Consider the following 23,576-nt stretch of genomic DNA (forward strand, 5'->3'; position numbering starts at 1 on the left):
AAGCCTCCTAGCCTGCTCCTTCAGATGGCAGACAGAAGAACCACAATCCCACAGTGGCTAAAACAAAAACTACATTTCGGGAAAACAATGGGGAAGATGCAAGAAATGTTTACCAAAGAACTAAATAAAAGAACAAACAAACAAAGATGAATAATACATGAGAAGGAATCAATAGCGGAATAACTGACGCAGAAGAATGGATAAATAACCTGGAGGACAGAATGTGGGAAATCACTTGCTGCAAAACAGAACATAGAAAAAAGAATGGGAAAAAAAAATGAAGACAGCCTAAGAGACCTCTGCTGCTGCTGCTTCTAAGTCGCTTCAGTCGTTTCCGACTCTGTGCGACCCCATAGACGAGACCTCTAGGACAACATTAGACGCAAGAACATTCGCATTACAGGGGTCCCAGAAGGAGAACAGAGAGAGGGGAAGAACCTGAGAAAATATCTGGAGGATAATAGCTGAAAACTTCCCTAACATGGGAAAAGAAATAGACGACCAAGTCCAGGAAGCACAGAGAATCCCAGGCAGGATAAACCCAAGGAGGAACATCATGAGAACACAGTAATCACACTGACAAAAATGAAAGACAATACAAAATATTAAAAGCAACAAGGGAAAACCCACAAATAACATACAAGGAAACGCCCTTTAAAACTCTACAAGTCAGAAGAGAATTGCATGATATATTAAAGTGGTGAAAGGGAAGAACCTACAACCAAGAGAACCTACCACCAAGAGTACTCTAGCGAGCCTCCCATTCAGATTTGATGGAGGTATCAAAAGCTTTCCAAATAAGCAAAAGTTCAGAGAATTCAGCACCACCAAACCAGCTTTACAACAAATGCTAAGGGAACTTCTCCAGGCTGGAAACACAAGAGAAGACCTACAGAACATAAATCCCAAACAATTAAGAAAATGGTAAACAGGATCATAGATATCGATAATTACCTTAAATGTAAATGGATTAAATGCACCAACCAAAAGGCAGAGACTGGCTGGGTGGACGAAAACATGAACATATATGCACTTCCACTTCTCACATCACTCTGCGTGACCCCCCAAATTGTATGTAATTATTTTATACTGTTAGGTTAATCACATCCCCATCATAGCTTGCAGTTGTAATTATCTTTTATTTTTTGTTTGGCTATTGTGAAAACTGATAAACAACATCTTTTACTATTGTGATTATGATTATGTAACTATTACTCACTAAATAACACTGAATCAGGATTGCTCAACAGAAAAATAATAGAATTCTATATCACAAAAACTACTATTTAATAGAAAAAACTATATCACTTTTTAAAATCTAGATGCATATCAATTATCTTGGAATTTTTTGAAAATACAAATGCCCAGCTATTTTTTTTTTCAAAACTTTTTTCCCTCCAAAAAAAGGAACTTTTTTTCCTCCAAAGTTCCAGACATATTTCTAATGAGAACCGTGTTTAAGAACCAGAACTACATGATGATCTTTTATTCCTATCTAGTTTGTTTCATTTATTTCTATTTCATATTCAGGGCTCCCACTTCACTTAGTTTATGTTTTCCAATTTCTCCATCTCTTTTTTTTGATGTTCCTTCTCAAGCCTTTATCAAGTATAGTATAAAAGCTTTGTATACATATGTAAATATGTGTTATATATACTTTAGAAAACTTACGAATTTTGGCCTAACTAAAAAACGTATGACATTTTGATTCCACTCGTTTGACTTAGTATGAATAGAATATTAGATTTCTAATTTAAAAAGTTGGCATGCAACAAGCAACAAAAGTTTACTGTATAGCACAGGGAACTATAATCAATATCTTATAATAACCTACAATGGAAAATAATTTCAAAAATAATATACGGGTATATGTATAATTGAATCACCTTGCTGTACACCTGAAACATTGTAAGTCAACTACACTCTAATAAAATATATATATTAAGAAAAAAAACATCTAGGGGTGAAATGACATAGGTTCTGACATTTGCTTCAAAATTCTCCAGAAGCAAGCCAATGAACAAAAACTCAAAAAGCAACGAAAGGAGGGCAATTGAAGCAGGTATGGTAAAGCTAGGACAGTGTATGGATTCTGCCACCATGGGTTCACGAGGGTTTACTGTGCTCTTATTTGAGGAGGGCTGGAGATATTTATACCCTGATGCTGGGAAGATTGAAGGCAGGAGGAGAAGGGGGTGACAGAGGATGAGATGGTTGGATGGCATCACTGACTTGATGGACATGAGTTTGAGCAAACTCCAGGAGTTGGTGATGGACAGGGAGGCCTGGCGTGCTGCAGTCCATGGGTTGCAAAGAGTTGGACACGACTGAGTGACTGAACTGAACTGGAGATGTTTATTAAAGAAATGACGAGAGGAAAAAAACCAGGGACTTATTTTTCATAAATACTCCCAAGAATGCCATCTAGCTGTTCTTTATTCACTTAGAAGATAGATTGTTTTCCCCTCACAGATTTTTAGGCTTTTATAATCTGCATCTAACTTTACAGAAAACTGAGTCAAGAGAGAAAGAGTAATTCAAAACAGCTGTGATTCGTCTCAAAAATAATGGCTTAAAGAATGCTTTTAAATCTCATTTAATACTCATAAATAATTAAGACTATCATCAGCTGTAGAAATATTAATAGTTTTCATTAATTTATCTGCTATATCTACCTAAGTGCAGATGACAACGGCAGGAAGAGGTAATTAACGCTCAAAAAGTTTTAAAGGCAGATGTAGGAACGGATAGAGAGAAGAACACAGCACGAGTTCTCTCTAATTTACTCTTTCTCTCTCTGCTTTCCTCTGGTGTAACTCCAACGGTCAGAGGTCTATAAAAGCACTCCCAACCACTGGAAACGAGTTCTTCTTCAGTGGGGGTCTGTTAGGAGGGAGGCCCAGCTCTCAGCCAGTCAGTATTAATGGAGAAGAAAATACTCAATACTGGGTTGGCCAAAAAGCTCCTCTGGGTTTTTCCATGAGACGGGACTGGAAACCTGAATAAGCTTTTCGGCCAACCCAATATCATAACACGAATTTTATTTATCATCCGGCAGTATTTAAGGCTAGTGTGCAAAAAGAATCACACAGGCAAAAGAAACAGAAAAACCAGAAGGTAACACAGCTGCAGCTGCGAAACCCCTGTCAGGGTGCGGAGCAGGAGTGACCTGGAGGGGACGGGTCACGGGGGCACAGGAGTCGGTCAAAGAAGATCCTGACCGCCGCTCTGTGGAGACAAACGGGGAGGTTTCACAGAAGCCCACCCGCACGGCACCACCACCGTCAGAGAGGCCCCAGGAGCCTAGGAAGGTCGAGCAACCAGGATAACTGTCAGCACCTGGCCGGAGCACATCAGACGGCCCAAACGTCTGGGGAACCACCGCCAACCCAGCGAGGTGACAGCAGAAAGGCCCCCAAAGACGCCCTGTCCTCAGCCCCAGAGCCTGGTACAAGGGGCTCTATGGATTGCATGCGGTTCAAGTGAAGGGCCTGAAGATGTGGAATTACCCTGGATGCTCCAAGGGGGCCCAATCGAACCACCAAGCTTCCAAGTGGAGCCGTTCTCCTGGCTTGGGGCCCCCAGGGACACACAGGGGCTCCCTTGCAAGTGGAGGCTGCAAGGTCAAGAAAACACATTCGCCCCCAGAGCTTCCGGTGGGGGGGGACACAGACCCCCCAAGACCCAGATTTCAGCCCAGTGACACCCAGCTGGACTCCTGCCCTGGAGAACAGGACAATCCATCTGGGTGGTTCAAGTTCCCGCAGGACCAGGAAACTAAGACCAAGTCAGACCAGCTTTCTTAAGGCACCGGGCCTCCGCCTGGGCCCCTGGCTGCTGCCACTTTGCCTCTTCACTTCCCCAAAAAAGGGTGAAGTGAAGTGAAGTGAAGTCGCTCAGTCGTGTCCGACTTGTTGCGACCCCATAGACTGTAGCCTACCAGGCTCCTCTGTCCATGGGATTGTCCAGGCAATAGTACTGGAGTGGATTGCCATTTCCTTCTCCAGGGGATCTTCCCAACCCAGGGCTCGAACCTGGGTCTCCCACATTGTAGACAGACGCTTTACCATCTGAGCCACCAGGGAAGTCCACGAAAGGGTACTTGTGATTAAAAGACGTGGCGTCCACGCCTCACGTCTCCACTCAAAAGTATCCCCCCCACCCCCCGGAAACTCTCCCAACCCTAGACCCTGCTTAACCATGCCAGACGAGGCCAGGACCCCACTCCAGGCATTCTCTTAGCACCTGTTCCTCTCAGCTTAGGCCTGGCTTGACTGAATTCTTTCCTTCAGAGTCTACACTTATCAAGTGTTGACTAAATGCTAGTTCAGTTCAGATCAGTCACTCAGTCGTGTCCAACTTTTGCGACCCCATGGACTGCAGCACACCAGGCCTCCCTGTCCATCACCAACTCCCAGAGCTTACTCAAACTCATGTCCATTGAGTCGGTGATGCCATCCAACCATCTCATCCTCTGTCGTCCCCTTCTCCTCCTGCCTTCAAACCTTCCCAGCATCAGGGTCTTTTCCAATGAGTCAGCTCTTCGCATCAGGTGGCCAAAGTACTGGAGTTTTGGAGCACCACACAAAGGAATTTTTGTGGGTTCTCTCATTCAAGCCTCCCCAAAACCTAGCAGGTAGACGTGATTATTATCCTCCATCTTTTAAATTAAGAAGTGCAAAATCACCCAGCCAGTATGTGAAGCCAGGCAGTCTAACACAGGAGGTGGTGCCCTTAACCATGCCATTAGCGTCTGCCTCTGACATGAGAAATGTGAATTCCAACATCTTCTGCCTTTATTAACAAAATACCCGCAGTATTCAGCACACAGTAGATAATTAATAGTTGCTGAACATGAACAAATAGGACAAAATGGCTTTTCTACCTACTATTCTTTTTATTTAAGAAAAGTTTTTCATTTTGGGAAGTCAAAGATATACAGAAGTCATGATATGATGGCCCCCAAAATACCCATCTCCCAACATCAAAACTTGTCAACGTAGGGCCCATCTTAAAGGCCAACATTTAATCAAGTTAATATTATACTAGCTGGTAGAAAGAGTATTATTTTTTAGAATCATATGTACCTAGTTTTCATCATATGCTTATTAATCTGTGTTAACAGATTTTTTTTTTTAAGAGCTTAAAATGGGCAAGTATTTCTTCATGAGACATAAAACAGGGATACTGTAAAGGGGAGATTGACATTTTTTCCCCTTTGTAAAATTAAATTTTTCCTCAGAGCATAAATACAAAGTTTTAAAAAATGGGGAAACAGTTGTAACATATTTGACAAAAGATTAGCATCCTCAATGTATACAGAGTTCTTACAAATCAGTAAGAAAAAGACCAATGGCACATTATCTAGGGAAAAAAAGGTTTCAACAGATTCACCACTATTCCTAAAAGACAAAAAGACAGGCCTTCCAACTGACGCCCTCTGTCAACACACTGTCTCTGGTGCTTTACAGTTTAGAACAGCAAACACTCCCGAAAAGAGAAAAACAACTCTCACCTGTAAGCTTCTTTCTTCAAACCCACGGAGCCTTAGAATCCTGCATCAGAGGGAGCCTGAAGAGTGTCTAACCTCGGAATCCTTCCAAACAGGATGCAGGACAAGTAGTCCCACCTCACAGTGGGACCAGAAGTCCATGGACCAGGTGTCCGGTTCTCAGTCCTGCTGGGGGTGAGATGAAGAGGAAGGTGAGTGAAGAAAGCGGAGTGTTTAAGAGATGAAGGCTTAAAGGCTAAAGCCCCTTGGACGGCATCTCAGACCCTGGGTGTGTGGCTCAGAAGGAAGGGACTGCCATTCAGTGGAAAAACATGACCCAAGGGGCCAAAGGATGCCTAGAACAGAGGCAAGCTCGCACTGGTGTAGCAGAGGGGCCCAAAGTTCTCAACTTTGAGAAACAGCAGCTATAGCCTCTCCTTCAACTAAGGAAAACAAGAATGGAGTGTATCTTCAGCCATCAGGGTAAGATTATTTTAGGAATACTGAGTTTCCCAGACGTGGATTTGAGTCTTTAGAAAAAGATTTTTTTTTTTTGATGTGGACCATTTCTAAAGTCTTTATTGAATTTTTACAATATTGCTTCTGTTTTATGTCTTGGGTTTTTGGCTATAAGGCATGAGGGATCTTATCTCCCTGGCCAGGAATCAAACCCTCATCCCCCTGCACTGAACAAAATCTTAACCACTGAACTGCCAGGGAAATCCCTTCAAATCTTTTGAAAGTGAAAGTTGCTCAGTCGTGTCCCACTCTTTGCGACCCCATGGAATATACAGTCTATGGAATTCTCCAGGCCAGAATACTGGAGTGAGTAGCCTTTTCCTTCTCCAGAGGATCTTTCCAACCCAGGGATCAAACCTGGGTCTCCCGCATTGCAGGACGATTCTTTACCAGCTGAGACACAAAAGAAGCCCAAGAATACTGGAGTGGGTAGCCTATCCCTTCTCCAGGAGATCTTCCCAACCCAGGAATTAAACCGGGATCTCCTGCATTGCAGGTGGATGCTTTACCAACTGAGCTATGAGGAAAGCTCAAATCTTTTAAAGTCCTAAATTAAGAACAACAACAACAAAAAAATTCAGGGACTTCCCTGGCAGTCCAAGGAAGATGGCACACTTCCAATGCAGGGGGCGCAGGTTCCATCTCTGGTCAGGGAACTAAGAGTCCGTATACTGCATGGTATGGCCAACAAATAAAATAGTGACTCGTTCAACAGTTAGAAAAAACATTCAAACCACATCTGAAGCATACTTGCCGTACATGGTGACTCTGACTCTAATTAAGCCTTTAGATCTACCTTGCAGTTTATGCAGACACAGTAGATAGAGGAATAAGCTAAACCACACTCTATGCAAAGCTGAATAAACCCAGAATGAGAGCCTTCCAGAGCCAACCAGGCGATACCAGTAAACCATGGCATTAAAGAAACCCACAGGACTGCTTCAGACCAGAGTCAGCAAACCACGGCCCTCAGATAACTCCCACCTGCAGGCGGAGTTTAAAACAAAAACCTTTGGAAACAATTTTCCTAGAACACAGCCATGCTCGTTCACATATCATCCATGGTTGAGTCTTTAGAGCAACACAGCTGAGTAGCTGCAACGGAGACCACATTGCCTGGGAAGCCTTAAAGAGTTAGTAACTAGCCCTTTTCATTGTCCGTCAACCCCCTGTCCTGGACTGAGAGACAACAGACACGCAGCAAAACACCTTGTGTGGCCTATTTTGAGTCACACGAGCCAAGAGTAAAAGTGCATTTCCGAGGCAATCAGGGAAATCTGCGGACTGGGTTCCAGAAAACATTAAGGAATTATTGTCACTTTGATAAAGAGATAACAATGGTATTATGGTTATACAAGAAAAATGCCTTTTTGGAGGTACAGACCACACTATCTGGGCCTCCCGGGTGGCTCAGTGGTTAAGAATCAGCCCACCAGTGCAGGAGACCCGGGTTCGATCCCTCGGTTGGGAAGATCCCCCTGGAGAAGGGAACAGCAACCCATACCAGGATTAATGCCTGGGAAATTCCACGGACAGAGGAGCCTGGCAGGCCATAGTCCATGGGGTCGCAAAAAAGTCAGGCATGACTTAGCCATAACTAAACAAAAGCAACTACCCTAGACAGGGGTGAAATATGTTATCTGCAATTTAAATTTATGAAAGTGAAAGAGGAGAGTGAAAAAGTTGGCTTAAAGCTCAACATTCAGAAAATGAAGATCATGGCATCCGGTCCCATCACTTCATGGGAAATAGATGGGGAAACAGTGGAAACAGTGTCAGACTTTATTTTTGGGGCTCCAAAATCACTGCAGATGGTGACTGCAGCCATGAAATTAAAAGACGCTTACTCCTTGGAAGGAAAGTTATAACCAGCCTAGATAGCATATTCAAAGGCAAAGACATTACATTGCCAACAAAGGTCCGTCTAGTCAAGGCTATGGTTTTTCCTGTGGTCATGTATGGATGTGAGAGTTGGACTGTGAAGAAGGCTGAGCGCCGAAGAATTGATGCTTTTGAACTGTGGTGTTGGAGAAGACTCTTGAGAGTCCCTTGCACTGCAAGGAGATCCAACCAGTCCATTCTGAAGGAGATCAGCCCTGGGATTTCTTTGGAAGGAATGATGCTAAAGCTGAAACTCCAATACTTTGGCCACCTCATGCGAAGAGTTGACTTATTGGAAAAGACTCTGATGCTGGGAGGGACTGGGGGCAGGAGGAGAAGGGGACGACAGAGGATGAGATGGCTGGATGGCATCTCTGACTCGATGGATGTGAGTCCGAGTGAACTCCGGGAGTTGGTGATGGACAGGGAGGCCTGGTGTGCTGCGATTCATGGGGTGGCAAAGAGTCGGACACGACTGAGCAACTGATCTGAACTGAACAAAAGGATAAGCAGATACAGCCAAAAAAAAAAAAAAACAAAACACAGAAATTGTTTTAATCAATCGTTAAATCTAGTTGATGGAAATATGGAAGTTCATTACACCATTCCCTTCCCTTTTAAATTTGCTTTAATAAAAAGCAAATAAAAAAATCAGAGCTCTGATCAAAAACTAGAGTTTATCTCCAGAGGGCCTTTCTCTCTAGGCAGGCCTCCAGTCCCACCGTCCTTACAGAGTTTCATCCCTATTTCTCCAACATGGTTACAAGATCCCCTGGAGCAGGAAATGGCAACCCACTCCAGTATTCTTGCCTGGAGAATCCCATGGACTGAGGAGCCTGGTAGTCTACAGTCCATGGAATCACAAAGAGTGGGACACCACTAAGCCTGCACGCACACAGGCAGTGTGCCACCAGGAATGCTGGTCCCCATTCCACTCCTCTGCCTGTAAAAATTCTACCCTGGGTCCAAGGTGAAGCCTCACTATGACCTCCCCCCAGTCCTCTGGCAGGTATTCATTTCCCAGTGCTCTAACTGCCCTTGGGCACTTACTTCATCCTCCAGAAATGTTAGCTATTTACCATGTCTATTACCTTGTGATGTCATACAAACCCGAGACTTCTACTAACTGTAAATCAGTTGCAGGGGGTATATTATGGGGGCATAATAACACCTTCCACATTGTAATCTCTGCCTACTCTCCGCCTAGCTCTCAGATCTGATCTGGGCAAGGTCGTCTTGCCCCGAGCAGTTTTACTGACCAGAGAGAGCTTCAATTAAAGAACGAATTCCTGTTACACAAGATGCCGGCCCTGTTTAACCAACACTCTCTTCATAAAATCTCTAATCTGAGCGTTACCTCTTGGATGAAGAAGGTCCTAGAAAAGAGTAAGATGGCTTGAATTTTGTCCTCCTGTCGTCACCTTCCTTGGGACCGTCCGTCTGCAAACAATGCCGCACTAATCTCCATGCCCACTGGTGCCCTAGCCCCTTGGAAAGGCCCAGCGGACTTGAGCACATAGCCCTCAAGTACAGAGCCTTGACTCCACCTGCAAGAGCTGACCCAGACTGGAACTTTCAAGATCTTACTACATAAAATAAGAGGGCAATGAACAGATCATTTTAAAAACTTAATACCACGTTCTATCTTTGCTCTATTCTTCTTCCCACAATCAGCTACCTAAGGTCAGCGTGAATAACCACCTTCTCTAGGTCTAGTGCTAATAGTCAGGACTCTGGTTTGCAAGGTCAGCCAGTCCAAAACACTTCTGTACAAAGGTCCACCAATTAGAAATTAATTTACCTTTGCAAACTCAGCTTTTGAAACACAAATGCTCTCTACCCAGGCAGTCTGCTTATTCAGGAACTTCTGGTTTCTCCAGGGAGTCGTTTTAGGAAAAACAAGGCATTTGGGGAAAATGTGGGCAACCTGCAGGGGTCTCTTATTAGCATTTCAATAAATTGAGTGAGACCAGGGAGAACAGTCTTCGGTTACAGGAAAAAGTACATAAAAACGTGTGTGTGAGACCTACACTTTATATTGGTCAAATCCAACTGATTTAGAGAGACCTTTTAGTTTTTAATCCAAGATTTCTCCCTGGGACATTAAGCAAAATTAATATCCTGCTTTAAGAAGACGTGGCTCCAAGTCTCATTTTCTTATCAGTTCAATATTAACAGCCTGGAGTCAGGTGTGTTTTTTTTTAAAAAATCGTGCACCAATAAACTTAATTATTAAAAAAAAAAAAAAAATCGTGCACCTCTTTAGCGTTACCAGTGCGGCTGCGGTGTTCTCTTTGGCCAACAGAGTGAAAGCTCAATAAGCATATTTCCTAATCAAGGCAGTAAAAGAGATTTCTTCAAAAACAGCGGTGTCTCTAACAGCTCCAAAGAAGCCCTAACTCAGAAACTGACAAGTGCCAGACGTTCTCTTTTCTTTTGCAGCTTTCTGGTCTCCTCGCAAACAGGGATCTCTAAAGTTAAAAACAGAAGCATCAGAGCGGGAGATCCTTTTCAAGGGGACCCTTCTGATGGGTCATCACGTCTTCCTTGGGAAGAGGAGGAGTCCACACCTGGGTAACTGGCCGAGGCGTCCGCGTCGCGCGGCGCCGGGCACTGTGTGGACGCGCTAACGGCCCGGGCCCCGCCCTTCCAGCCGCTCCCGCAGGCGTCGCGTCCCGCCACGGCCGCGGCTCTGTCCCCGCCCTCCGTCCCCGGCTCGCGCGGGCCCCGGATACGCGCCGGCGTGCGACGCCCCCAGGCCCCGGGGCCCCCTCGCGGCGGGGGCGGGGACGAACAGGGGCCCGGCTCGGCCCGCGCCCGGCGACTCACCTGCCTCGGAGCGCGGCGCCCTTCGGGGAGAGCCGGACCGAGCGACCGAGCGGAAATCCCGGCCGGCCGTGGCTGGGGCGGCCGCCCCCGGGAGGCCGCCCCCGAGGGCGCCCCCTGGAGGCGGGACGCGGTACCCGCCCGCCCGCGAGGGCCGCGCGCACACCTGAGCACGCGCCGGAGCCCGGAGGGCGCACACCTGGGGCTTCTCTACCGATGCGTGAGCTCTAAGGCGGTCCGCCTGGGCGTCCACGGTCAGCCTTGAGTCCATGTTGGACCCAGACTCGCCTGGGGACACACACACACACACACACGAGTCCACGTTGGACCCAGACCCACCTGGGAACACACACACACAGCCTCGAGTCCTTGTTGAACTCAGATCCATCTGGACACACACACAGACTCACCTGAACACACACACACACACACACACGCTCTAAGGTAGCCAGCCTGGGCGTCCAGGATCAGTCTTGAGTCCATATTGGACCCAGACCCACCTGGACACACACACACACACATACACACTCACACTCACAGAAATGAGCCCACGAATCCTGTAGGACAGATGGACAAGGTGATGACCAAGGCCACACTCCAGCAGCCACACTCCACTCGGCACTGATACTGGATACAGATAATCGTGTAACCTTGATACTGCCACTATTTACCAATTCTCCATTTTCACTTAAAACTGTGGTTAGAGGAGTTCGTGCTTAGTCACTTGAGTCATGTCCGACTCTTTACGATCCTATGGACGGTAGCCCACCAGGCTCCGCAGTCCATGGGATTCTCCAGGCAAGAATACTGGAGTGGGTTGCCATGCCCTCCTCCAGGGGATCACCACTTACCATCTCTTCCCTGGATCCCAGGACTAAATTTGAGCCCCAGCAATGAGAGGAGTGAAGACTTTTTTTTTTTTTTCTTTCTAGACTTTGTTATTCTGGGCTTAAGCAATGCTACTCTGGGGACCTGGGTGAAAAGACTGGCAGAGAGATTGAGGGGAGCCACTTCTGCCCCCACCCCAAAGACCAATGCGTAAGTACTAGTTGTTGGACTAGAAATAATCCCCCTTACTCATTTTCTGCCTTTCCACTCTCTCATGTATGGGGTTGGACCCATGTGGTTTTTACAATCTGGTTTCTACCCAAACATTTCCAATAATGCTGATGTGGTTGTGTTTTGAACAGATGTGCAATTCCTAAAGAAATCTAAAAGATCAGATTCATAAACCATAATTTTCACAGAGTTCTTTCTTGTGTGGGGAAGTCCATAATTAAATTTAAATTTATATTAATATAAAAAAGCCGCATCTAATGTATATTTTAACATACCATTTTTAAAGAGTAGCTGTAATCATCTTAATTTTTCTCTTCCAAAAGGAAGAGAAATTCCATTTTTATTAATTTTTTGAAGGAGGAAGGTCATGTCAGCAAAAGAAAGTGTGAGGGAAATAAATGAATAAATAATTCCGCTGATAAAGGAAGATTAAAGACGGTAAGGAGGTGAGTGTTAAATTGCATTTATTGCCAGATAAGGCTGGGAGAGTCTGATCCAATATAGATTAGGCTCTGTGGGATGAGATATTCAGTTTAACTGTCAAAAAAATCACCCACAGAAAAATAATTTATAATAGTAATTTTCAAAATGTGGTCCCAGATGGGGCACCATGAGCAGCACCTGGAAATTCAGAAATGTAAACTCGAAGCCCACACCCCAAGCCTTCTGAATAACCAACTCTGGGGGTGATACCCAGCGAAATGAAATGCATTTTAACAAGTGCCTCTTTTTTTATATAATGATCATTTATTTTTCCCCCAGTTTTATTTTATAATTGTCTCACAGCATTATGAAAGTTTAAGGTAATTTGCATAATGATTAAATCAGCATAATGATTTGACTTATAGACATCATGAAATGATTATCACAAGTTTAGTGAACATCCATCATCTTCAGTTCAGTTCAGTTGCTCAGTCATGTCCGACTCTTTGCAACCGCATGGACTGCATGCAGCACTCCAGGCCTCCCTGTCCATCACCAACTCCCAGAGCCCACTTAAACTCACGTCCATCGAGTCAGTGATGCCATCCAACCATCTCATTCTCTGTCGTCCCCTTCTCCTCCTGCCTTCAATCTTCCCCAGCATCAGGGTCTTTTCCAATGAGTCAGTTCTTCACATCAGGTGGACGAAGTATTGCAGTTTCAGCTTCAACATCAGTCCTTCCAATGAACACTCAGGACTGATCTCCTTTAGGATGGACTGGTTGGATCTCCTTGCAGTCCAAGGGACTCTCAAGAGTCTTCTCCAACACCACAGTTCAAAAGCATCAATTCTTCGGCGCTCAGCTTTCTTTATAGTACAACTCTCACATCCATACATGACTACTGAAAAAACTATAGTGTTGAGTAGACAGACCTTTGCTGGCAAAATAACATCTCTGCTTTTTAATATGCTGTCTAGGTTGGTCATAACTTTTCTTCCGAGGAGCAAGTGTCTTAATTTCATGGCTGCAGTCACCATCTGCAGTGATTTTGGAGCCCCCAAAAATAAAGTCTGTCACTATTTCCACTGTTTCCCCATCTATTTGCCATGAAGTGATGGGACCGGATGCCATGATGTTAGTTTTCTGAATGTTGAGTTTTAAGCCAGCTTTTTCACTCTCTTCTTTCACTTTCATCATCTTTCACTTTCCATCATCTTATGTAAATATAAAATTAAAGAAATAGAAATAGAAAAAAAATTTTGTGTGGTGAGAACTCTTAGGATATACTTCATAATTTTCCTACAGGAGTATTAATTATATTTATTATCTTGTACGTCACACCCCTAGTACTTGTTTATCTTACAACTTTAAGTTTTCAGTACCTTCATCTAATTCCCCCACCTGCCCTGATGTAACCACAAATTTGATCCATTTTTTGTCTTTGTTTTTGAAGTGTAACTGACCTACAATACGTTAGAGAAACTACAACATTATGTTAGAAAAATCAGTTTCTCAAGGAAACTGATTGATCAACTCAGACAAGTCTTGGCTTCATTTTTGGGTTGGTGCGTTACACCAGAGCCCTTAGCAAGCCAACTGCTCTAGTGGGTTTAATAACTTGAGTTGACTCACAGAGGCTGTCAGTTGCCTGCAAATGGTACAGGTGAGTCCTTTGCTGGAAATGATTCAGCCCACTCTCAGCTGTTTTTCTGTTCATTCTGGTCTGATGCTCTGCCGTCCACAGTCTCCCATACCCTCCAGGCTCAGGGTCAAGCAGCTGGCCAACTGCTACGCCCCAGGTTCAAAGCTCAACAAACGCTTTATCAACTCAAAGGATATAAACTGTCAAATCGTCTCTTACTGGAATTTAGTTTGGTCAGTTTGTTTTCTAAATACCAGCAGGTAATTGCCAAACTCTGTTTTCCAGACTTTGGTGTTAGAAAGTGAAAGTGAAGTCGTGTGCAACTCTTTGTGATCCCGTGGACTGTAGCCTACCAGGCTCCTTCATCCATGGGATTTTCCAGGCAAGAATACTGGAGTGGGTTACCATTTCCTTCTCCAGGGGATCTTCCCAACCCAGGGATCGAACCCAGGTCTCCTGCATTGCAGGCAGACACTTTACCCTCTGAGCCACCAGGGAAGTTGGTGTTAGAGGCTAATATATATTTGACTCAATGCACAGACACTTCGTATTATGCAAAAGGGGCCCACCTCATTTCCTTCTGACCCCTCCCTCACATCTCCAGCATTGCAAGTACCACACAGTAGATGGGAAAATATACTCTTCATCTCTTGATAAGATAATTTTAATGTGAAATAAGCAACAGAACCTGGGTGCTATGTACAGAGCTTGAAGTCTAACTGAATAACACTATAAAATCAACTGAAATGTTATCAAATCATTCTAGTAAATTATTACAAATAATTGTCTTTGACCCTAAATATCCTGTATCCTAAATCCAGGCCACCATTTGTTTTGTAAGCTAAGAATGAGATCTACACACCCTCAGAGCCCTGAGATGACTCACCAAACAAAGACGCAGTCAGGAGGTTTGGGGGAGGGAGAGGTTAGGTGGAATTTAAAGGTAATTGTGTTTTCACAGGCTGAAGGCAAAACAGAACTGTGTGCCAGGGGTCAACATTAGGTCTGTGTTGTGGCCCAAGTGTGGATTGGAAAGGAATTTCCAGACATGAGGCAGAATGGGCTCAAGGGCGAGCCAAACCCTTTTGCGGGCTAGTAGCCAATTTCTAGAAGGCAATGGCAACCCACTCCAGTGCTCTTGCCTGGAAAATCCCATGGACGGAGGAGCCTGGTAGGCTGCAGTCTATGGGGTTGCTAGGAGTTGGACATGACTGAGCGACTTCACTTTCACTTTTCGCTTTTATGCATTGGAGAAGGAAATGGCAACCCACTCCAGTGTTCTTGCCTGGAGAATCCCAGGGACGGGGGAGCCTGGTCGGCTGCCATCTGTGGGGTCGCACAGAGTCGGACACAACTGAATCGACTTAGCAGCAGCAGCAGCCAATTTCTACAGCCTCAAGACAGAAAATTCCTACTAGAATGGGGGCATTAGGTGATAGGTTAGGATGCTATAGGGTGGGTATTTTACCTAATACGGGGTCAAGTAACTGGCCGGTTTGATCAGAGGCTCATGGCAACAGTTGCTATGGGGCTTGGTCAGTTTCAGAGATTTTCATCCTGTGACCTTGGTACAGGGCTCCACAGTCTGGGCAGCAGAACCAACTGCTGGATCAGGGTCCTACAAACTTGGAGACTAAAAGTTATAAGAGATGTGAATAGGTGTGTACAGAAGCGCTTTCCATGAAGTTCTGCACGTGGGTTGGAAAGTGAGGGTGCTTGTTCATGTCGAAATGACTTGGACTGTCCAAGTGCAGTGTGATGTTTCATTCTTCCTAATGATTTAAAACAGCAACATTTCTGATAGTGCTTTTCCAGAAGAAGGTTTCTCCATATATAATAAAGCAGCAGTCACCCTTAGAAGTGGGTTCCTTGACACATTACAACTTCAGCATTTCTACCGGAAAAAATGTGATTTTCTCTTCACTCCCCACTGCCTTCATCTGTGCTATGTCAACCTGATGAATGGCAGAGCAGAAATGTCCTTTTTCAGTCTAAGGGACTTTTTAACCATATCAGAATATATCAGAACTAGAAAGCTTCAAAATATTTTATTTCCACAAGAGTGCTGGAATTTCAAACATTCTTACATTACACAACAGATTTTTATGAGGATTTATATAAGCACCCAGGTCACTTTTATAATTTTTTATAGTGGACTTCTATATAAGAGTTAAGTTTTATATATTTTAAAGGTAAGCATCTATGAATATTTGAAGAACACTAGTTTAGTCCAACCCTCTCATTTCATGGAAGAAAAACTAATAACAAAAGCAACCACCACCATCACCACCACCACCAGCATTATTTTTATTAGAAGTAACTGAGGCATGCAGTAATTAAATGACTCATTTCAGAGTCCTGGTAACTAATGGCCGGATGGGAAGGGTTCACGTCTAATTGAACTGTTGAAGCTTAAAAAGATGACTTACACCAGTGAAGCTGGCCATAGGATAGCTCTCACACTCCTGGTCTCTGTTCTTTGCACCGTACCACCTTGTTTGCTGAGGTCTGCAGATTCCTAGACCAGTACTATAAAAGCTGTCATCTCTACACATTATCAGAAAGTTTTAGAAATGAGCAGTTTTGAAAATTTTTGAGACAAGTCTCAAGTCTACTCGTCAAAATTAATGCTGTTGAAATTAACTGCTGAAACAAAACTTTTTTAAGTAGTTTTTTTTTTTTTTAAGTTTATTTTTGATGTGGACCACTTTTAAAATCTTTATTGGCTTTGTTTCAACATTGCTTTTGTTTGTTTGGCCACGAGTCATGTGGGATCTTAGTTCCCTGACCAGGGAAGGTGAAGTCTTAACCACTGGACTGCCAGAGAAGTCCCTGAAACTGGTTTTAAATGATAGGTAAAACTGAATTTAAATCTACAGGGAACGCATTTTCTCAAACACTTATCACCAGTAGGAAGCAGAAAGCTTTATTGGCTTCAGAAAAATGCCACATATTTAAAAACAAAATGATTAGAAACGCAGGACACTCAAGATGGTTTTGATAAACCGTGTTAACAGGTTTCAAGAACTCACAGAACTAATCAGACTTAGAACACAGGCGATAAGACTATAAACCTGAGATTGTTTCTGGGTGACTTAAGGTCTTGAGGATAAAAACCTCAAGTGAGAGTTAGCTCTCCTTCAGTTATTTATTGAGTATTATTATGTGCCAAGCATGGGTTTAGGGCTTTATATATGTTTTCTTATTTAAACTTTCCAATAAGTCTGTGAAAAAGGTAGTATTATCCACCATTTTAAGGGCTTCCCTGGTGGCTCATTTGGTAAAGAATCCATCTGCAATGCAGGAGACTTGGGCTCGATCCCTGGGTCAGGGAAGATCCCCTGGAAAAGAAAATGGCAACCCACTCTAGTACTCTGGTCTGGGAAATCCCATGGACAGGGAAGCCTGGAGGGTTATAGTCCATGGGGTCACAGAAGAGTTGGACACAACTTAGTGACTAAACCACCACCGTCCACCATTTTATGGATGAGGTTCTGAGTTACTTGCTGGATTGGATTTCTAAGGCGGCCAGGAAGTGCCACACACTGGGTGGCTTGAAGGTGGATTCTTTACCAAATGAGCCACCTGGGAAGTCCTTAAATTGGCGGATAATACTACCTTTTTCACAGACTTATTGAAAAGTTTGAATGAGAAAACGTATATAAAGCCCTAGATCCATGCTTGGCACATAATAATATTCAAGATCAAACCTGGGTGTTCCCCATTGCAGGCAGATTCGTTACTGTCTGAGCCAGCAGGGAAGCCCCAAAAGTGAAAGTGAAAGTCACTCAGTCGTGTCTGACTCTTTTCGACCCCATGGGATATACAGTCCTTGGAATTCTCCAGGCCAGAATACTGGACAGTCTGTGTGCCGTGACAGACAGTTGCTCAGTTGTGTCTGAGTCTTTGCAACCCCATGGAATAGTCCATGGAATTCTCTAGGCCTGAATACTGGAGTGGGTAGCCTTTCCCTCCTCCAGGGGATCTTCCCAACCCAGGGATCAAACCCGGGTCTCCCTCATTGCAGGTGGATTCTTCACCAGTTGAGCCACCACAGAAGTCCCTAAATAACATTAATGTGGGATTTACCTGGTGGCCCAGCAGCTAAGACTCAGCACTCCCAATGCAGGGGGCCTGGGTTCCACTCTTGGTCAGGGAACTAGATCCCACATGCCATAACTAAGACCCAGTGCAGCCAAATAAGTAAACAAATACAAATAAATATTTAACTAACAGAAATGTTGTTCTGGAGGCCAGGAGTCTGAAGTCCAGGTGTGGGTGGGGCCATACTCCTCTGCAGGCTCTAGTGGGAGGATCCATCCTTGTCTCTCCCAGCTTCTGGTGACTCCTGGCATTCCTTGACTTCACTCCAGTCTCTGCCTCCAACCTAGGCACAGCCTTCTTTGCTCTATGTATCTTCTCTTTGTTTTAAAAGATACCAACCATTGGATTCAGGGCCCACCCTAAATCCAGGATGATTTCCTCTCAAGATCCTTCACTAATTTTATCTGTAAGACCTGATTTCCAAATACAGTCACCTTCTGAAATTTTGGGTGGTTATGAATTTTAGCAGGGGACACTAGTCGACACTCCCTACACTTGCCTAAGGTCTGTGAGGTTCCAACTTGGGTGTAACACAGATTTTCCTTTCACACTCAAGTATTATGCCCCCAAAGGCCAACTATTTCTAGATGACCACCGAGAGAGCCGTACGGCATATAGAGTTTCCTAAAGACTTAAAAGCTTGCTTCAGAAGAGCCTGCATTGCACACCCCATCGTTCAGCCAACAATCCAAGCCTCCTGAGTTCTTTTCACTCAGCATTACTCTGGAACATCACCCCACAGCCTCTTCCCCACCTTTTGGGCAGAGCAATTTAGCGACTACTTTCCATTACCTGACTTTCCCATATGGTGTCTCTTTACCACCAAGGCACCTTATCACAGCTATATTATAAACTCATCCACGGCTCTCTTGAAGAAAGATGAATCTGTGATGTCACACGTTCCTTTATTTACAAATAAAAGTTATTTCAAATGATGCAGTAATTTACAAAGGAGAGCCCCGAAGAGGCCCCTGCAAGGGGTGGGGGGGGCTGGTAACAATGCTCAGTCCCCGATGTCCACACCAGCAAGCCCAACCTGTGCACACAGCAAGGGTTGAAGTAACCTGGATTGTAGGCTCCACAGGGCAGGAATCACCTGTGATCATTCATCATATCCTCAGCAGCTAGCACACTGCCAGTGCACAGTCTGTGCTCAAGAAGATATTTGGGAAAAGATAATAGCATAAAAGTCATATGAGGGACCCTTGTGATGGGGCTCTTCTGTATCTTGCTGTTGTTCAGTTGCTCAGTTGTCTGACTCTGAAACCCCATGGACTGCAGCACACCAGGCTTCCGTGTCCTACACTCTCCCGGAGCTTGCTCAAACTCACGTCCACTGAGTCAGTGATGCCATCCAACCATCTAGTCCTCTGTTGTCCCCTTCTCTTGCTGTTAAGCTTTCCCAGCCTCAGAGTCTTTTCCAATGAGTCAGCTCTTCACATCAGGTGGCCCAAGTATTGGAGCTTCAGTGTCAGTCCTTCCAATGAATATTCAGGATTGATTTCCTTTAGGATTGACTGGCTTGATCTCCTTGCAGCCCAGGGGACTCTACTTGACTATAGTGACCTCACAAATCTACCGTGATAAAATCACAGAGCTGTCCCCTCCACTAAAAAGTTCTCCACTGATCTTTCATCTAGTGATTTTATTCACTGCTGATCTTTGCCTCAATCAATTAATTCACTGGGGACAAAAAAAAAAAAAAAAAGAATGGTTTTCTAATTGCCATTCTTTCAACATTTATTAGCTTCAATTAGTCAATAGAGAAAAATATTTTCCCCCACCAGCTATGGCTATTTGGTAACCATGCAGTCATGACAGATAGGTCAGACCTGTCTGTTGAGAAACCTATACCTTTCTCCAAAAGTCTAGTCTATCATTTAAGGCAAGTACTGAGTCGAGCACCTCATTACTGGGAGGGAGGTCTTATTATGCCCACATTACAGATGGGAAACTGGAGTTGAAGCAATGCTAAATGACTTGCCTATGACATCAAAGCCCTAGAGCCAACTGTAGGTTTTTTCACCTCAAAGTCCAATAGGTGTGAATATGAACATACATGTCCAGTGCTTTACTGTGGGGCTTGGTCTATTCTGTGAGATTTTAACTCAGTCATCTGAAATAAAATGTACGGACCATGCTTAAGCAATGTGATAGAATCAGAAACCCAAAGAGCCCTGTGAGGGCACAGTGGGCTACATCTACATGGTGCGGGCCTTAAGAAATAAATGTAACACTGCGTTTTATGGGGAAGAGATGTACAGAGAAATAAAAAATAGCCCCTAACTATCTTCCGAGGCTTTGTGATGTTTACTATCAGGGATGTGAAGAATTATTTGGACTCTTATTTTCCAAACTGGCAACGATCCCTATGTTTGTTCTGATACCACCCCCACCCCCAACTGAATCCCATACCATGATTGAGTAATACAAACACAAGTTTAAGAAAAATATCAAAAACGAGGGGGAACTGGGAGTCAGATCTCCACTTTAGTCTTGTTAGAAGGGAAACCTAAGAAATGAAGAAGGTGGCTGCCTTAAGAAGGAAAAAAGGAGGACGAAAAGATGAACAGCATGGCCCACTTCCAAAATCTGCCATGATTAAAGGCTCCGTGAAATGTCAATCAGGCGAATGACTGTTTTCTCTGGGCTGAAGGCAGCTGTGATGGAAATCCTGAGATGGAGCAGTGAGAGCTATGGGGGTTCATTCTGCAGGCAGGGCGTCTTGATTTGACACAAGTTTTAGTATCAGTACCAAAAAAAAAAAATCACAAACAGGCTGTTATAAGAAATGGTTTTCCTTTACTCTCAAAAGACAAGCACTGTTTTAAAGAAAGAAGTTAAAAAAAAAATCAACAAGCATATAGTATATCCATTATCTCCCAAGCTAAGCACTATAGGAACTTAATGAACGATAAAGCAGCTCCTGCTCCTAAGAGCTCTATAAACTGTTATTGTTGTTTGGGGACCATTTCTGAAAGGTTTGAAACAGCATTTTCTCTTCTGAGGACCTCAGCCGTCATAGGTTACAATTACTGATTCACAACTCTATGCTGGTTGGCCTCGGACCCCATCCCCCACAAGCCAGTGTAGACAATCAACTCATCTCAATGTGAGAGCTACTCAGCCCGTTTGTTGAACCTGGATGACTCTATTAATCGGTGCCTAAAACCAAACAGTGGAGGAGGAAACAGCAACCCACTCCAGTATTCTTGCCTGGGAAAGCCCATGGACAGAGGAGCCTGGTGGGTTACAGTCCATGGGGTCGCAAAAGAGTCGGACACGACTTAGTGACTGAACAACAACAAAAACCAAATAGAAGCCATATTCTAGAAAGAATGAATTGGTCACTTGGATTTCAGTTTAAGGAAAGAAGACAAAGAGTCAAATATTGGGTTGCCCAAAATGTTTATTTGAGTTTTTCCATAACATCTTAAGGAAAAACCCAAACAAACATTTGGCCAACTGAGCAACTTGAAAATCATCTATTGAGCAGGCAAATGACACTTTTATACTGGTTTGTGTAATAATTTTACTGCATAAGAAATTACACAGATTGCATAAATCATTAGGTCAACAGCAAATACAGAAGAATCAAACAAAATGAATATGATTATTCTGACCCAATAAAACAGGATAAATAATCCAATTCTTAAAAATATCACAAACTCCTCAAATGTGGTTCCTTTTGAGAGGAAGTTTACCTCTTGCATTTTTTGGATATGACTGTGGTTCTATAAAGCTAAATGGAAAACAGCTTTCCAGCTAAACATATAAAAACGCAACTTACATAGATGTGTAGCCCTCTTAATACTGGATATAACAAAAATAAAGACATTAGGCTGCCTGTTTTTGTCTAAAGCACAGCTTGAATTTTCTATTAAGAGTGACAGTTTATGTAGAATACTACACAATTTTGCATGCTACAAATAGCACAAGTTGAAGAATCCAAAAAATATTGGAGGAGTGAATTTCTTCCTATGGAAAAAGTGTAAATATACTAGATGTTAAAATTTCCACTCTTCATTCAATTATTTGCCCTGTTCAAAACATAAAAATACAAATAAATATTTCCTTACAAATGAAGTACCTAGCATATTGTTTGGAAAAAAAATTAAAAAACCAAAAATCTTAATTTACTCATCATTAAATAAAAATTCTAATATACAGACACATTAGATATTTATATAAATGTAGGAGTCAGTTTGTCATTTTCTGTTCACAGTCAATGTTTAATAGCGTGAGTCTCTATACAACACGACTCATTCCAAATGCAGGTTTAATTCTGCTGTAAGTCCCTCAAGATAATTTTTTTCTCTTTTTCTTTTTCATTAAAAAAGACTTTACCCTTGGAATTTCAGAAGTTATGTTTGAATTGTCTGAAAAAATACAATTTCAATGCAAAAACCACATCAAGCATTCAAGAGTAAATTGCTGGTGCTATCATCTTTTTGCGTGTCTTTGTTTCCACAGGAAAAAAAAACAATAAAGTAAACAACATGTAAGGACTTTAAATGGTTAAATGCAAGCACGAGATATGAACAATCTGCCTCATGCACACACACACACACACACACACACACAAACTCAAAAAATGAAGGAAAAAGGATCAGACGTTTTTCTTTTGCATTTGTTCCAGCTTTCTTCTTAGAAGACCATAATTTTCCTTAGTTCCCGATGCTGTCGGGTCAAGCCGCAGAGAGATCTCGTAGTGTTTTTTGGCCAAGTCTAGATGGCCCCAACGATGATAGAGCACAGCTGAAATAGCAAGAGATCAATTTCACTGGAAAGGCTTCTGAATAACTTGTGGTATTCCCAACCACTTGCACAAAGAAACAGAACCTCTGCAAGCAGTTTCCCAAAACCATTGTTTAAAACAGTACTGTTTGTACTGCCAACTTTATTTATTGTAATCGTACTCCTTGGTGGTCGTCCGTTTAACCATTCCCAGTTACTCCCGGGGTTCTGAACCATCTCCCAACAGCAACATCGTTACAGAAAGAAGTAAAAGAAGAGTTCCCTAAGTTTGGTGATGCTGCCCTGAAATTTCCTGGAAGCCGGGCTGGATAGGGCTGGGCTGCCACACTGCTCAGCACAAAGCCACCACGTAGAAGACCAGCTGTTTGTTTGTTTGAATAATTTTTATTTATTCATTTTTGGCTGTGCTGGGTCCTAGAGGCTTCAAGGGTTTTCCTCTAGTTACAGTAAGCGGGGGCTACTCTTTGGGCTTCCCTGATGGCTCAGAGGTTAAAGCATCTGCCTCCAATGTGGGAGACCTGGGTTCGATCCGTGGGTCGGGAAGATCCCCTGGAGAAGGAAATGGTAACCCACTCCAGTACTCTTGCCTGGAGAATCCCATGGCAGAGAAGCCTGGTAGGCTACAGTCCATGGGGTCGCAAAGAGTCGGACACGACTGAGCAACTCCACTCACTCGCTCTGGTGCAGTGCATGGGCATCTCATTGCTGTGGCTTCTGTTGTTGCAGAGCACGGGATCCAGGGCACCTGGGCTCAGTAATCATGGGCACACGGGCTTAGCTGCTCTGCAGCGTGTGGGATCTTCCGGGACCAGGGATCAAGCCCCTGTCTCCTGCTTTGGCAGGTGGATTCTTTCCCACTGAGCCACGAGGG

The 23,576-nt window shown here is 43.7% G+C and overlaps 2 protein-coding genes across 7 annotated transcripts in view; both read right to left on the reverse strand.

Annotated features, from left to right (window-relative positions):
* Positions 1–10,826, reverse strand: part of GGACT (gamma-glutamylamine cyclotransferase) — a 49,446-nt gene extending 38,620 nt beyond the window's left edge. For 2 of the 6 annotated variants that reach the window (XM_061435319.1, XM_061435318.1), the window contains exons 1-2: positions 10,721–10,822; positions 5,516–5,680 (exon numbers count right to left, since the gene is read on the reverse strand). The gene's annotated coding sequence lies outside the window, so the exon portion shown is untranslated. Of the gene's footprint in view, positions 1–735; positions 890–5,515; positions 5,681–10,720 lie in introns of all 6 variants that reach the window. The other 4 variants (XM_061435317.1, XM_061435316.1, XM_061435314.1 and 1 more) reach the window with 4 other exon arrangements.
* An 8,009-nt stretch (positions 10,827–18,835) lies between these two features.
* Positions 18,836–23,576, reverse strand: part of TMTC4 (transmembrane O-mannosyltransferase targeting cadherins 4) — a 58,950-nt gene continuing 54,209 nt past the window's right edge. The window contains exon 18 of the mRNA XM_061435320.1: positions 18,836–22,705. Coding sequence (XP_061291304.1) covers positions 22,557–22,705 — 149 coding nt within the window. The 3' untranslated portion in view covers positions 18,836–22,556. The remainder of the gene's footprint in view (positions 22,706–23,576) is intronic.

This window comes from Bos javanicus, chromosome 12, assembly GCF_032452875.1.
Source record: "Bos javanicus breed banteng chromosome 12, ARS-OSU_banteng_1.0, whole genome shotgun sequence".
NCBI lineage: Eukaryota > Metazoa > Chordata > Mammalia > Artiodactyla > Bovidae > Bos > Bos javanicus.